The 17,609-nt window shown below is 40.1% G+C and overlaps 2 protein-coding genes across 2 annotated transcripts; both read left to right on the forward strand.

Annotated features, from left to right (window-relative positions):
• Positions 1 to 570: 570 nt before the first annotated feature.
• On the forward strand, positions 571 to 1,194 carry LOC130934222 (uncharacterized). The gene has a single exon (XM_057863812.1). The coding sequence runs from the start codon at positions 571 to 573 to the stop codon at positions 1,192 to 1,194; it is 624 nt and encodes a 207-aa protein (XP_057719795.1).
• An 8,608-nt stretch (positions 1,195 to 9,802) lies between these two features.
• On the forward strand, positions 9,803 to 10,399 carry LOC130934223 (uncharacterized). Its single transcript, XM_057863813.1, has one exon. It carries the CDS (start codon positions 9,803 to 9,805, stop codon positions 10,397 to 10,399), a length of 597 nt encoding a protein of 198 aa, XP_057719796.1.
• Positions 10,400 to 17,609: the final 7,210 nt, after the last annotated feature.

A 17,609-nucleotide genomic window follows, 5' to 3' on the forward strand; every position in this document is an offset into this window, starting at 1 on the left:
ACACAACAACCACCATCAAGACACATCAACCTCAACCATGCAACCATGTGAGATCAAGAGTAACTTTGAGAGAGTAGAGGCTGCAATAGCACAGCTATTATCATAGCTCACAGGAGCTATTTCCACTCTCATGGAGAGGCAAACACAGACTGAAAGAAAGATAGATGCCAATCAAGAAGAATATAGATCAAATCTAAAGAATCAAGGCACAGTAATCTCAAAGTTGGAAGCACAAGTGGGGATCTTATCCAAGCAAATCCTAATGCCCACACATACATTTCCCAGTGATACCATGGCCAACCCAAGAGGGGAATGCAAGGCCATCACTTAGAAGTGGGAAGGTTGTAGAAGAAGCGACCCCAAGAAGAAAAAGCCACAGAGAAGCACGAGAACAACAAAGAAGAGGTCCCTGCCCCATCCTCACCAAAGCCAATCTTGAAGGCTTATGTGCCAAAGGCACCATATCCTCAGAGGCTGAGGAAAGATGAGAAGGAAAGCTAGTTCTCTAGGTTCTTAGAGATCTTCAAAAAGTTCCAAATCAACATACCATTTCCTGAAGCATTAGAGCAAATGCCACTTTATGCCAAATTTCTGAAAGAGCTTATGACAAGAAAAAGAAACTGGGGAGAAAAAGAGACCATAGTGCTAACTGAGGAGTGTAATGCCATCATACAAAAGAAGCTTCCCCAGAAGATGAAAGACCTAGGGAGTTTTCAAATCCCTTGCATCATAGGGGATATCCATATTGAGAAAGCCTTGTGTGATTTGGGAGCTAGCATCAACCTCATGTCCCTAACCATGATGAGGAGGATAAAGATTGAGATAGCCAAGCCAACAAGAATGGCACTCCAATTGGCTGACAGAACATTCAAATTTCCACATGGGGTAGTGGAAGACTTGTTGGTAAAAGTGGGGAAATTCATTTTCCCAGTTGACTTTGTTGTGCTGGACATGGAAGAGGAGGCGAACACCTCAATCATCCTAGGAAGACCATTCCTAGCCACTGCTGGAGCTATCATTGATGTGCAAAAAGGGGAGCTAGTCCTGAGATTGCATGAAGAAAAGATGGTCTTCAATGTCTTTAAGGCTTTGAGCTACCCCCAAGGAATCCATGGGAGAATGCATGATGGTGGACACTATAGAACAGATAGTTCAAGGGGGTATTGGAAGAGGAACAATGTGAATGAACTATAGAGTTAGAACAACAAGCATCAAGTGAAGAACCACCACAAGAAACCATGGCAAATTTAGTCATGCTGAACCATAAAGACAACAAAGAAGTAGAGGCACCTAAACTAGAGCTGAAGACCTTGCCACCAAGCCTGAAATATGCATATTTGGGTGATAACAACACTTACCCAGTGATCATCAATTCAAGCTTGAGTAAGGAGCAAGAAGAAGAACTTATCCAAGTGCTGAAACAACACAAGGATGCCATAGGCTGGACACTTATAGATTTGAAAGGAATAAGTCCTTCAATGTGCATGCACAAGATCCTACTTGAGGAAGATACCAAGCCCTCAAGGCAACAACAAAGAAGGCTGAATCCAACCATGAATGAAGTGGATCAGAAAGAAGTGTTGAAGTTGTGGCAAGCAGGGGTGATTTACCCCATCTCAAACAGTCCTTGAGTAAGCCCAGTGCAAGTAGTCCTAAAGAAAGGAGAGATCACTGTTGTGCCCAATGAAAAGAATGAACTGATACCCACAAGGACAGTGACCAGATGGCGTATGTGCATTGACTATCAGAAACTCAATGAAGTCACCCGGAAAGACCACTTTCCCCTACCTTTCATGGACCAGATGCTTGAAAGACTCGCAGGGCATGAATACTACTGCTTCCTGGACAATTACTCTGGCTACAACCAGATAATTGTCGATCCTAAAGACCAGGAGAAAACCTCTTTTACTTGTCCCTATGGAGTTTTTGCCTACCAGAGAATGCCCTTTGGATTGTGCAATACACCTGTAACATTCCAAAGGTGCATGCTCTCCATCTTTTCAGACATGATTGAGAAGTTCATAGAAGTAGTCATGGACAACTTCTCCATGTTTGGGAACTCATACTCTGATTGCTTATGTCATCTTGCTATGGTGCTAAAGAGGTGCCAAGAAACTAACCTGATTTTAAATTGGGAGAAGTGCCATTTTATGGTAACTGAAGGGGTGGGTCTTGGTCACAAGATCTCTCAAAATGGCATAGAAGTGGACAAAGCAAAGGTGGAAGTAATTGAGAAGTTACCCCCCACCTTGCAATGTCAAGGCAATAAGAAGCTTTTTGGGACATGTTGGATTCTATAGGACGTTTATCAAAGATTTTTCAAAGATTGCAAAACCCCTTAGAAACCTACTTGTCTCAAATACTCCTTTTGTTATAAAGAGTGTATGTTTGCCTTTGATAAACTTAAAAATAGACTTTCCTCAGCACCTATTATAGCACCACCTAACTGGGACTTACCCTTTGAATTAATGTGTGATGCATCTGATTTTGCCGTTGGTGCTGTTCTAGGACAGAGGAAAGACAAGCTAGTACATGTTATTTATTATGCTAGCAAGGTCCTTAATGAGAATCAAAGAAACTACACCACTACAGAGAAGGAGCTTTTAGTCATAGTTTTTGCTTTTGATAAGTTTAGATCATATCTTATTGGCTCTAAAGTAATTGTTTTCACTGATCATGCAGCACTCAAGTACTTGCTCACTAAACAAGAATCTAAGCCCAGACTAATAAGATGGATCCTACTACTCCAAGAGTTTGACATTGAGATTAAAGATAGGAGTGGAGCAAAGAACAAAGTAGCTGACCACCTCCCAAGGATTCCACAAAAAGAAGAAGAGGCACACCAATTTGCAGTGAATGAGAGCTTTGCTGATGAGCAGTTGATGATGATCCAAGAAGCCCTTTGGTTTGCAAATGGTGCACGAAATTGCAATCACACCTTTGCAATCCACACAACTAACCAGCAAGTACACTGGGTCGTCCAAGTAATACCTTACGTGAGTAAAGGTCGATCCTACGGAGATTGTTGGTATGAAGCAAGCTATGGTTATCTTATTAATCTTATTCAGGATGCCAATAAGGTTCTTTGAATTTAATTGTAAAAAGTGAAAGTGTTTGGAATAAGTAATTGTTACTCAATAATGGAGAATATGTTGGAGTTTTGGAGATGCTTTGTCCTCTTTATTTCAGCTTTTCTCTTGTCCTCCTCTTCACACACGCAGGGCTCCTTCCATGGCAAGCTGTATGTAGGGCGTCATCGTTGTCAATGGCTACTTCCCATCCTCTCAGTGAAAATGGTCCAAATGCTCTGTCATAGCACGGCTAATCATCTTTTGGTTCTCGATCATGTCGGAATAGGATCCATTGATCCTTTTGTGTCTATCACCACACCCAACACTCGCGAGTTTAAAGCTCATCACAATCATCCAATCCCAGAATCCTACTCAGAATACCACAGACAAGGTTTAGACTTTCCGGATTCTCAAGGATGCTGCCATCAATTCTAGCTTATACCACGAAGATTCTGATTAAGGAATCTAAGAGATACTCATTCAATCTAATATAGAACGGAGGTGGTTGTCAGGCATACATTCATAGATTGAGGAAGGTGATGAGTGTCACAGATCATCACCTTCTTCATAGTGAAGCGCGAATGAGCATCTTAGATAGGAACAAGCGTGTTTGAATGGAAAACAGAAATAATTGCATTAATTCATCGAGACGCTGCAGAGCTCCTCACCCCCAACAATGGAGTTTAGAGACTCATGCCGTCACAAGGATCCTTACCTACCTCAACTCACCCTCTCTCTCTTTTTCACACAATCCAATAAACACTCTTCCCCATAAACCCCACCTACCTTCAAAATTCAAAATCTCTTTCCCACCCAAACCCACCCTAAATGGCCGAACCTACTCCCTCTCCCTTCACTATATAAACCCCTCTATCCTTCTTCATTTTCACACACCAGAACCCTCTCTTCTTTACCTTAGCCGAAACCACACACCTCTCCCTTTCCTCCATATCCTCTTCTTATTTTTCTTCTCTTCTTTCTTCTTTTGCTCGAGGGCGAGCAATATTCTAAGTTTGGTGTGGTAAAAGCATAGTTTTTTTTGTTTTTCCATAACCACTTATCGCACCTAAGGCCAGAGAAACCTCTAGAAAAGGGAAAGGGAAGACAAAAGCTTCCACCTCCGAGTCATGGGAGATGGAGAGATTCATCTTTAAAGCCCATCAAGACCACTTCTATGAAGTTATGGCCAAGAAGAAGGTGATCCCTGAGGTCCCTTTCAAGCTCAAGAAAAATGAGTATCCGGAGATCCGACATGAGATTCAAAGAAGAGGTTGGGAAGTTCTTACCAACCTCATTCAACAAGTCAGAATCTTAATGGTTCAAGAGTTCTATGCCAATGCATGGATCACTAGGAACAATGATCAAAGTATGAACCCGAATCCAAAGAATTATCTTACAATGGTTCGGGGGAAATACTTAGATTTCAGTCTGGAAAATGTGAGATTGGCATTCAACTTGCCTATGATGCAAGAAGATGCATGCCTCTACACTAGAAGAGTCAACTTTGATCAAAGGTTAGACCAAGTTGTTATGGACATATGTGTGGAAGGAGCTCAATGGAAAAGAGATTCAAGAGGCAAGCCGGTTCAATTGAGAAGACTGGACCTTAAGCCTGTGGCTAGAGGATGGTTGGAGTTCATCCAATGCTCCATCATCCCCACTAGCAACCGATTTGAAGTTACTGTGGATCGGGCCATCATGATCCATAGCATCATGATTGGAGAGGAAGTAGAAGTTCATGAAGTCATCTCTCTTGAATTCTATAAAATAGCTAAAAAGTCCTCCACCATGGCAAGGCTAGCTTTTCCTCATCTTATTTGCCATCTATGCTACTCAGCTGGAGTTATCATAGAAGGAGACATCCTCATTGAAGAGGACAAGCCCATCACTAAGAAAAGGATGGAGCAAACAAGAGAGGCCATCCATGGATCTCAAGAGATGCATGAGGAAGCTCATCATCAAGGAATTCCTGAGATGCCTCAAGGGATGCATTTTTCTCCAAATAACTATTCGGAACAACTTAACACTTCTCTAGAAGACTTAAGTTATAACATGGACCAACTAAGAGTGGAACACCAAGAGCACTCCATCATTCTCTATGAGATTAGAGAAGATCAAAGAGCAATGAGGGAGGAGCAACAAAGGCAAGGAAGAGACATAGAAGAGCTCAAGGACATCATTGGTCCTTCAAGAAGAAGGCGCCACCATCACTAAGATGGACTCATTCCTTGTTCTTATTTCTCTGTTTTTTGGTTTTTAAGCTTCATGTTTATCTATGTTTGTGTCTTTACTACATGATCATTAGTGTCTATTAACTATGTCTTAAGGCTATGAATAATTCCATGAATCATTCACCTCTCTTAAATGAAAAATGTTTCTAATTCAAAAGAACAAGAAGTACATGAGTTTCGAATTTATCCTTGAAATTAGTTTAATTATATTGATGTGGTGACAATACTTTTTGTTTTCTAAATGAATACTTGAACAGTGCATATTTTTTATCTTGTTGTTTATTAATGTTAAAATTGTTGGCTCTTGAAAGAATGATGAAAAAGAGAAATGTTGTTGATGATCTAAAAAATTATAAAATTGATTCTTGAAGCAAGAAAAAGCAGTGAAAAACAAAAGCTTGCGAATATATATATATAAGAAAAAGAAAAAGCAAGCAGAAAAAGCCAATAGCCCTTAAAACCAAAAGGCAAGGGTAAAATGGATCCAAGGCTTTGAGCATCAGTGGATAGGAGGGCCCAAGGAAATAAAATCCAGGCCTAAGCGGCTAAATCAAGCTGTCCCTAACCATGTGCTTGTGGCATGCAGGTCCAAGTGAAAAGCTTGAGACTGAGTGGTTAAAGTCGTGATCCAAAGCAAAAAGAGTGTGCTTAAGAGCTCTGGACACCTCTAACTGGGGACTTTAGCAAAGCTGAGTCACAATCTGAAAAGGTTCACCCAGTCATGTGTCTGTGGCATTTATGTATCCGGTGGTAATACTGGAAAATAAAGTGCTTAGGGCCACGGCCAAGACTCATAAAAGTAGCTGTGTTCAAGAATCAATATACTTAACTAGGAGAATCAATTAACACTATCTGAACTCTGAGTTCCTATAGAAGCCAATCATTTTGAACTTCAAAAGAAAAAGTGAGATGCCAAAACTGTTCAGAAGCAAAAAGTTACAAGTCCCGCTCATCTAATTAGAACTAATATTCCTTGATATTTTGGGATTTATAGTATATTCTCTTCTTTTTATCCTATTTGATTTTCTGTTGCTTGGGGACAAGCAACAATTTAAGTTTGGTGTTGTGATGAGCGGATAATTTATACGCTTTTTGGCATTGTTTTTAGGTAGTTTTTAGTAGGATCTAGCTACTTTTAGGGATGTTTTTATTAGTTTTTATGCTAAATTCACATTTCTGGACTTTACTATGAGTTTGTGTATTTTTCTGTGATTTTAGGTATTTTTTTGCTTAAACTGAGGGACCTGAGCAAAACTCTGATAGAAGGCTGACAAAGGACTGCTGATGTTGTTGGATTCTGACCTCCCTGCACCCGAAATAAATTTTCTGGAGCTACAGAACTCTAAATGGCGCGCTCTCAACGGCGTTAGAAAGTAGACATCCAGCGCTTTCCAGAAATATATAATAGTTCATACTTTGTTCGAGATTAGATGACGCAAACTGGCATTCAACACCAGTCCCATGCTGCATTCTGGAGTAAACGCCAGATACACGTTACAAACCAGAGTTAAACGCCAAAAACACGTTACAACTTGGCGTTTAACTCCAAGATAAGCCTCTGCACGTGTAAAGCTCAAGCTCAGCCTAAGCACATACCAAGTGGGCCCCGGAAGTAGATTTTTGCATCAATCACTTATCTCTGTAACCCTAGTATCTAGTTTTAGTATAAATAGAACTTTTTACTATTGTACTAGTGTCTTTTGACCACATCTTGGTTTCGTCTTTATCTTAGCATCCATCTTTGGACGCTTAGTTCTTAGACTTTGGGGGCTGGCCATTCGGCCATGCCTGAACCTTGATCACTTATGTATTCTCAATGGTGGAGTTTTTACACACCATAGATTAAGGTGTAGAGCTCTACTGTACCTCGAGTATTAATGCAATTACTACTATCTTTTAGTCAATTCAGCTTATCCATATTCTAAGATATTTGCTGCACTTCAACTTGATGGATGTGATGATCCGTGACACTCATCATCATCCATCCTTATGAACGCGTGATTGACAACCACTTCTGTTCTACCTTAGAACGAGCGCATATCTCTTGGATTCCTTGATCAGAATCTTCGTAGTATAAGCTAGAATTATTGGCGGCCATTCCTAAGAATCCGGAAAGTCTAAACCTTGTCTGTGGTATTTCGAGTAGGATTCAGGGATTGAATGGCTGTGACGAGCTTCAAACTCGCGATTGTTGGGCGTGATGACAAACGCAAAAGAATCAATGGATTATATTCTGACGTGATCGAGTACCGACAAATGATTAGCCGTGCTGTGGTAAGAGCATTTGGACCTTTTTCACTGAGAGGATGGGAAGTAGCCATTGACAACGGTGATGCCCTACATACAGCTTTCCATGGAAAGGAGCATGAAGGATTGAAAGTAAGAAAGCAGTATGTTGCAGAGATTCAACAGGGATGAAGTATCTCCATACACTTATCTGAAATTTCTACCAATGATTTACATAAGTATTTCTATCTTTATTTTATATTTTATTTATTATTATTTTCGAAAACTCCATAATCATTTGAATCAGCCTAACTGAGATCTACAAGATGACCATAGCTTGCTTCATACCAACAATCTCCGTGGGATCGACCCTTACTCACGTAAGGTTTATTACTTGGATGACCCAGTGCACTTGCTGGTTAGTTGTGCGAAGTTGTGACAAAGTGTGATTCACGTTTGAGAGCGCTACCAAGTCTTTGGCGCCATTGTTAATGATCAGAATTTCGTGCACCAGGAGCTCTGTTGTAATTTGATGGATCAATTATAGTTTTCATTCTTCTTCCTTTTTCTTTTCTCTTGATTTACTAGAAAGCTTTCGATCTTAATTCAATTGGTTAGTTGTCTTGGAAAAGAAACTCTCCATAATTGGATCTCCTCTGAGCCTTGGAAAAGGGATGAGGAGATCATGCTAGAAATGCTTTCTCATGTTGGACCAAATTGGGGTTTGGGCAGATATAGTGACATGTAATCCTCCCAACACTTTGATTTGGAAATACATGTGGTATAATCAGTGACCATACTTCATCTCTTCCCATGAGCACTTAAATCAAGGAATTGGGCTATTGTTCAAGCTTAGAGAGATTGGATTGCCAAGGAATTGGGATCCAATCACTTAAGATTGCCAAAGAGATCAATGAATACATTGATTGAGGAAGAGATGAGAATGAACTTGATTCGGAGAATACAACATCTCCTAAGCCCAATGAATTCCCCATCTCTGATCTTACCCATTCTCTTTACTTTCTGCCATTTACTTCCATGTTCATCTTCCCAAATCCCTATTTAAGATTCTGCACTTTATTTTCTGTAATTTACTTTCCCACTATTTAATTTTTTGCAATTCTCAACTACATTCTGTTTAGCTCAACTAGCATACTCTTCCAACTAAAGTTGCTTGACCAATCAATCCCTGTGGGATTCGACCTCACTCTATTGTGAATTTTTACTTGACAACAATTCGGTATACTTGCCGAAGGAAAATTTGTTGAGAGACAAGTTTTCATGCATCAAGTTTATGAATGTAGTTAACATGGCAATTAACGTGGGCTATGATAGCTTTGAAGACGTTATTGGCGATCACTTTTCTCATTAACGTTGCAAGCTCATTCCCATTCCACGTTAGTGGTCACGTTAATTGGATTAACGTGGCTACTAACGTGGTTCTTCTTTGCTTCCTTTGTCCTAAAATCAAGAAAATAAAGTGCATCAAAGCTCTAGTCCAAGTCATGAGATTATGCATCATCAATTTGTCATTCAATCCTTGCATAATCCTTATGAAATCATGTAAAATTCACAATAGTTGCTTGAATCAAGGTGTAAATGTAATTTTCATCTAAAACTTGCTTATTTCCTAAGAAAATGCATGAAACTACCCTAAAACAGTAAAGAAAAGGTCAGTAAAATTAGACTAGATGCCTTGGCATCACACAACAACCACCATCAAGACACATCAACCTCAACCATGCAACCATGTGAGATCAAGAGTAACTTTGAGAGAGTAGAGGCTGCAATAGCACAGCTATTATCACAGCTCACAGGAGCCATTTCCACTCTCATGGAGAGGCAAACACAGACTGAAAGAAAGATAGATGCCAATCAAGAAGAATATAGATCAAATCTAAAGAATCAAGGCGCAGCAATCTCAAAGTTGGAAGCACAAGTGGGGATCTTATCCAAGCAAATCCTAATGCCCACACATACATTTCCCAGTGATACCGTGGCCAACCCAAGAGAGGAATGCAAGGCCATCACTTAGAAGTGGAAAGGTTGTAGAAGAAGCGACCCCAAGAAGAAAAAGCCACAGAGAAGCACGAGAACAACAAAGAAGAGGTCCCTGCCGCATCCTCACCAAAGCCAATCTTGAAGGCTTATGTGCCAAAGGCACCATATCCTCAGAGGCTGAGGAAAGATGAGAAGGAAAGCTAGTTCTCTAGGTTCTTAGAGATCTTCAAAAAGTTCCAAAACAACATACCATTTCCTGAAGCATTAGAGCAAATGCCACTTTATGCCAAATTTCTGAAAGAGCTTATGACAAGAAAAAGAAACTGGGGAGAAAAAGAGACCATAGTGCTAACTGAGGAGTGTAATGCCATCATACAAAAGAAGCTTCCCCAGAAGATGAAAGACCTAGGGAGTTTTCAAATCCCTTGCATCATAGGGGATATCCATATTGAGAAAGCCTTGTGTGATTTGGGAGCTAGCATCAACCTCATGTCCCTAACCATGATGAGGAGGATAAAGATTGAGATAGCCAAGCCAACAAGAATGGCACTCCAATTGGCTGATAGAACATTCAAATTTCCACATGGGGTAGTGGAAGACTTGTTGGTAAAAGTGGGGAAATTCATTTTCCCAGTTGACTTTGTTGTGCTGGACATGGAAGAGGAGGCGAACACCTCAATCATCCTAGGAAGACCATTCCTAGCCACTGCTGGAGCTATCATTGATGTGCAAAAAGGGGAGCTAGTCCTGAGATTGCATGAAGAAGAGATGGTCTTCAATGTCTTTAAGGCTATGAGCTACCCCCAAGGAATCCATGGGAGAATGCATGATGGTGGACACTATAGAATAGATAGTTCAAGGGGGTATTAGAAGAGGAACAATGTGAATGAACTATAGAGTTAGAACAACAAGCATCAAGTGAAGAACCACCACAAGAAACCATGGCAAATTTAGTCATGCTGAACCATAAAGACAACAAAGAAGTAGAGGCACCTAAACTAGAGCTGAAGACCTTGCCACCAAGCCTGAAATATGCATATTTGGGTGATAACAACACTTACCCAGTGATCATCAATTCAAGCTTGAGTAAGGAGCAAGAAGAAGAACTTATCCAAGTGCTAAAACAACACAAGGATGCCATAGGCTGGACACTTATAGATTTGAAAGGAATCAGTCCTTCAATGTGCATGCACAAGATCCTACTTGAGGAAGATGCCAAGCCCTCAAGGCAACAACAAAGAAGGCTGAATTCAACCATGAATGAAGTGGTTCAGAAAGAAGTGTTGAAGTTGTGGCAAGCAGGGGTGATTTACCCCATCTCAGACAGTCCTTGAGTAAGCCCAGTGCAAGTAATCCTAAAGAAAGGAGAGATCACTGTTGTGCCCAATGAAAAGAATGAACTGATACCCACAAGGACAGTGACCAGATGGCGTATGTGCATTGACTATCAGAAACTCAATGAAGTCACCCGGAAAGACCACTTTCCCCTACCTTTCATGGACCAGATGCTTGAAAGACTCGCAGGGCATGAATACTACTACTTCCTGGACAATTACTCTGGCTACAACCAGATAATTATCGATCCTAAAGACCAGGAGAAAACCTCTTTTACTTGTCCCTATGGAGTTTTTGCCTACCGGAGAATGCACTTTGGATTGTGCAATACACCTGTAACATTCCAAAGGTGCATGCTCTCCATCTTTTCAGACATGATTGAGAAGTTCATAGAAGTAGTCATGGACAACTTCTCCATGTTTGGGAACTCATACTCTGATTGCTTATGTCATCTTGCTATGGTGCTAAAGAGGTGCCAAGAAACTAACCTGATTTTAAATTGGGAGAAGTGCCATTTTATGGTAACTGAAGGGGTGGGTCTTGGTCACAAGATCTCTAAAAATGGCATAGAAGTGGACAAAGCAAAGGTGGAAGTAATTGAGAAGTTACCCCCCACCTTGCAATGTCAAGGCAATAAGAAGCTTTTTGGGACATGTTGGATTCTATAGGACGTTTATCAAAGATTTTTCAAAGATTGCAAAACCCCTTAGCAACCTACTTGTCTCAAATACTCCTTTTGTTATAAAGAGTGTATGTTTGCCTTTGATAAACTTAAAAATAGACTTTCCTCAGCACCTATTATAGCACCACCTAACTGGGACTTACCCTTTGAATTAATGTGTGATGCATCTGATTTTGCCGTTGGTGCTGTTCTAGGACAGAGGAAAGACAAGCTAGTACATGTTATTTATTATGCTAGCAAGGTCCTTAATGAGAATCAAAGAAACTACACCACTACAGAGAAGGAGCTTTTAGTTATAGTTTTTGCTTTTGATAAGTTTAGATCATATCTTATTGGCTCTAAAGTAATTGTTTTCACTAATCATGCAGCACTCAAGTACTTGCTCACTAAACAAGAATCTAAGCCCAGACTAATAAGATGGATCCTACTACTCCAAGAGTTTGACATTGAGATTAAAGATAGGAGTGGAGCAAAGAACAAAGTAGCTGACCACCTCCCAAGGATTCCACAAAAAGAAGAAGAGGCACACCAATTTACAGTGAATGAGAGCTTTGCTGATGAGCAGTTGATGATGATCCAAGAAGCCCTTTGGTTTGCAAATGGTGCACGAAATTGCAATCACACCTTTGCAATCCACACAACTAACCAGCAAGTACACTGGGTCGTCCAAGTAATACCTTACGTGAGTAAAGGTCGATCCTACGGAGATTGTTGGTATGAAGCAAGCTATGGTTATCTTATTAATCTTATTCAGGATGCCAATAAGGTTCTTTGAATTTAATTGTAAAAAGTGAAAGTGTTTGGAATAAGTAATTGTTACTCAATAATAGAGAATATGTTGGAGTTTTGGAGATGCTTTGTCCTCTTTATTTCAGCTTTTCTCTTGTCCTCCTCTTCACACACGCAGGGCTCCTTCCATGGCAAGCTGTATGTAGGGCGTCATCGTTGTCAATGGCTACTTCCCATCCTCTCAGTGAAAATGGTCCTAATGCTCTATCATAGCACGGCTAATCATCTTTTGGTTCTCGATCATGTCGGAATAGGATCCATTGATCCTTTTGCGTCTATCACCACACCCAACACTCGCGAGTTTAAAGCTCATCACAGTCATCCAATCCCAGAATCCTACTTAGAATACCACAGACAAGGTTTAGACTTTCCGGATTCTCAAGGATGCTGCCATCAATTCTAGCTTATACCACGAAGATTCTGATTAAGGAATCTAAGAGATACTCATTCAATCTAATATAGAACGGAGGTGGTTGTCAGGCACACATTCATAGATTGAGGAAGGTGATGAGTGTCACGGATCATCACCTTCTTCATAGTGAAGCGCGAATGAGCATCTTAGATAGGAACAAGCGTGTTTGAATGGAAAACAGAAATAATTGCATTAATTCATCGAGACGCTGCAGAGCTCCTCACCCCCAACAATGGAGTTTAGAGACTCATGCCGTCACAAGGATCCTTACCTACCTCAACTCACCCTCTCTCTCTTTTTCACACAATCCAATAAACACTCTTTCCCATAAACCCCACCTACCTTCAAAATTCAAAATCTCTTTCCCACCCAAACCCACCCTAAATGGCCGAACCTACTCCCTCTCCCTTCACTATATAAACCCCTCTATCCTTCTTCATTTTCACACACCAGAACCCTCTCTTCTTTACCTTAGCCGAAACCACACACCTCTCCCTTTCCTCCATATCCTCTTCTTATTTTTCTTCTCTTCTTTCTTCTTTTGCTCGAGGGCGAGCAATATTCTAAGTTTGGTGTGGTAAAAGCATAGTTTTTTTGTTTTTCCATAACCACTTATCGCACCTAAGGCCAGAGAAACCTCTAGAAAAGGGAAAGGGAAGACAAAAGCTTCCACCTCCGAGTCATGGGAGATGGAGAGATTCATCTTTAAAGCCCATCAAGACCACTTCTATGAAGTTATGGCCAAGAAGAAGGTGATCCCTGAGGTCCCTTTCAAGCTCAAGAAAAATGAGTATCCGGAGATCCGACATGAGATTCAAAGAAGAGGTTGGGAAGTTCTTACCAACCTCATTCAACAAGTCAGAATCTTAATGGTTCAAGAGTTCTATGCCAATGCATGGATCACTAGGAACAATGATCAAAGTATGAACCCGAATCCAAAGAATTATCTTACAATGGTTCGGGGGAAATACTTAGATTTCAGTCTGGAAAATGTGAGATTGGCATTCAACTTGCCTATGATGCAAGAAGATGCACGCCTCTACACTAGAAGAGTCAACTTTGATCAAAGGTTAGACCAAGTTGTTATGGACATATGTGTGGAAGGAGCTCAATGGAAAAGAGATTCAAGAGGCAAGCCGGTTCAATTGAGAAGACTGGACCTTAAGCCTGTGGCTAGAGGATGGTTGGAGTTCGTCCAATGCTCCATCATCCCCACTAGCAACCGATCTGAAGTTACTGTGGATCGGGCCATCATGATCCATAGCATCATGATTGGAGAGGAAGTAGAAGTTCATGAAGTCATCTCTCTTGAATTCTATAAAATAGCTAAAAAGTCCTCCACCATGGCAAGGCTAGCTTTTCCTCATCTTATTTGCCATCTATGCTATTCAGCTGGAGTTATCATAGAAGGAGACATCCTCATTGAAGAGGACAAGCCCATCACTAAGAAAAGGATGGAGCAAACAAGAGAGGCCATCCATGGATCTCAAGAGATGCATGAGGAAGCTCATCATCAAGGAATTCCTGAGATGCCTCAAGGGATGCATTTTTCTCCAAATAACTATTCGGAACAACTTAACACTTCTCTAGAAGACTTAAGTTATAACATGGACCAACTAAGAGTGGAACACCAAGAGCACTCCATCATTCTCAATGAGATTAGAGAAGATCAAAGAGCAATGAGGGAGGAGCAACAAAGGCAAGGAAGAGACATAGAAGAGCTCAAGGACATCATTGGTCCTTCAAGAAGAAGGCGCCACCATCACTAAGATGGACTCATTCCTTGTTCTTATTTCTCTGTTTTTTGGTTTTTAAGCTTTATGTTTATCTATGTTTGTGTCTTTACTACATGATCATTAGTGTCTATTAACTATGTCTTAAGGCTATGAATAATTCCATGAATCATTCACCTCTCTTAAATGAAAAATGTTTCTAATTCAAAAGAACAAGAAGTACATGAGTTTCGAATTTATCCTTGAAATTAGTTTAATTATATTGATGTGGTGACAATACTTTTTGTTTTCTAAATGAATACTTGAACAGTGCATATTTTTTATCTTATTGTTTATTAATGTTAAAATTGTTGGCTCTTGAAAGAATGATGAAAAAGAGAAATTTTGTTGATGATCTAAAAAATTATAAAATTGATTCTTGAAGCAAGAAAAAGCAGTGAAAAACAAAAGCTTGCGAATATATATATATAAGAAAAAGAAAAAGCAAGCAGAAAAAGCCAATAGCCCTTAAAACCAAAAGGCAAGGGTAAAATGGATCCAAGGCTTTGAGCATCAGTGGATAGGAGGGCCCAAGGAAATAAAATCCAGGCCTAAGCAGCTAAATCAAGCTGTCCCTAACCATGTGCTTGTGGCATGCAGGTCCAAGTGAAAAGCTTGAGACTGAGTGGTTAAAGTCGTGATCCAAAGCAAAAAGAGTATGCTTAAGAGCTCTGGACACCTCTAACTGGGGACTTTAGCAAAGCTGAGTCACAATCTGAAAAGGTTCACCCAGTCATGTGTCTGTGGCATTTATGTATCCGGTGGTAATACTGGAAAATAAAGTGCTTAGGGCCACGGCCAAGACTCATAAAAGTAGCTGTGTTCAAGAATCAATATACTTAACTACGAGAATCAATTAACACTATCTGAACTCTGAGTTCCTATAGAAGCCAATCATTTTGAACTTCAAAAGAAAAAGTGAGATGCCAAAACTGTTCAGAAGCAAAAAGTTACAAGTCCCGCTCATCTAATTAGAACTAATATTCCTTGATATTTTGGGGTTTATAGTATATTCTCTTCTTTTTATCCTATTTGATTTTCAGTTGCTTGGGGACAAGCAACAATTTAAGTTTGGTGTTGTGATGAGCGGATAATTTATACGCTTTTTGGCATTGTTTTTAGGTAGTTTTTAGTAGGATCTAACTACTTTTAGGGATGTTTTTATTAGTTTTTATGCTAAATTCACATTTCTGGACTTTACTATGAGTTTGTGTATTTTTCTGTGATTTTAGGTATTTTTTTTGCTGAAACTGAGGGACCTGAGCAAAACTCTGATAGAAGGCTGACAAAGGACTACTGATGTTGTTGGATTCTGACCTCCCTGCACCCGAAATAAATTTTCTGGAGCTACAGAACTCTAAATGGCGCGCTCTCAATGGCGTTAGAAAGTAGACATCCAGCGCTTTCCAGAAATATATAATAGTTCATACTTTGTTCGAGATTAGATGACGCAAACTGGCATTCAACACCAGTCCCATGCTGCATTCTAGAGTAAACGCCAGATACACGTTACAAACCAGAGTTAAACGCCAAAAACACGTTACAACTTGGCGTTTAACTCCAAGATAAGCCTCTGCATGTGTAAAGCTCAAGCTCAGCCTAAGCACATACCAAGTGGGCCCCGGAAGTGGATTTTTGCATCAATCACTTATCTCTGTAACCCTAGTAGCTAGTTTTAGTATAAATAGAACTTTTTACTATTGTACTAGTGTCTTTTGACCACATCTTGGTTTCGTCTTTTATCTTAGCATCCATCTTTGGACGTTTAGTTCTTAGACTTTGGGGGCTGGCCATTCGGCCATGCCTGAACCTTGATCACTTATGTATTCTCAATGGTGGAGTTTCTATACACCATAGATTAAGGTGTGGAGCTCTACTGTACCTCGAGTATTAATGCAATTACTACTATCTTTTAGTCAATTCAGCTTATCCTTATTCTAAGATATTTGCTGCACTTCAACTTGATGGATGTGATGATCCGTGACACTCATCATCATCCATCCTTATGAACGCGTGATTGACAACCACTTCTGTTCTACCTTAGAACGAGCGCATATCTCTTGGATTCCTTGATCAGAATCTTCGTAGTATAAGCTAGAATTATTGGCGGCCATTCCTAAGAATCCAGAAAGTCTAAACCTTGTCTGTGGTATTTCGAGTAGGATTCAGGGATTGAATGGCTGTGACGAGCTTCAAACTCGCGATTGTTGGGCGTGATGACAAACGCAAAAGAATCAATGGATTATATTCTGACGTGATCGAGTACCGACAAATGATTAGCCGTGCTGTGGTAAGAGCATTTGGACCTTTTTCACTGAGAGGATGGGAAGTAGCCATTGACAACGGTGATGCCCTACATACAGCTTGCCATGGAAAGGAGCATGAAGGATTGAAAGTAAGAAAGCAGTATGTTGTAGAGATTCAACAGGGATGAAGTATCTCCATACACTTATCTGAAATTTCTACCAATGATTTACATAAGTATTTCTATCTTTATTTTATATTTTATTTATTATTATTTTCGAAAACTCCATAATCATTTGAATCAGCCTAACTGAGATCTACAAGATGACCATAGCTTGCTTCATACCAACAATCTCCGTGGGATCGACCCTTACTCACGTAAGGTTTATTACTTGGATGACCCAGTGCACTTGCTGGTTAGTTGTACGAAGTTGTGACAAAGTGTGATTCACGTTTGAGAGCGCTACCAAGTCTTTGGCGCCATTGTTAATGATCACAATTTCGTGCACCAGGAGCTCTGTTGTAATTTGATGGATCAATTATAGTTTTCATTCTTCTTCCTTTTTCTTTTCTCTTAATTTACTAGAAAGCTTTCGATCTTAATTCAATTGGTTAGTTGTCTTGGAAAAGAAACTCTCCATAATTGGATCTCCTCTGAGCCTTGGAAAAGGGATGAGGAGATCATGCTAGAAATGCTTTCTCATGTTGGACCAAATTGGGGTTTGGGCGGATATAGTGACATGTAATCCTCCCAACACTTTGATTTGGAAATACATGTGGTATAATCAGTGACCATACTTCATCTCTTCCCATGAGCACTTAAATTAAGGAATTGGGCTATTGTTC

This window comes from Arachis stenosperma, chromosome 6 (genome assembly GCF_014773155.1).
Source record: "Arachis stenosperma cultivar V10309 chromosome 6, arast.V10309.gnm1.PFL2, whole genome shotgun sequence".
Classification (NCBI taxonomy): Eukaryota; Viridiplantae; Streptophyta; class Magnoliopsida; order Fabales; family Fabaceae; genus Arachis; species Arachis stenosperma.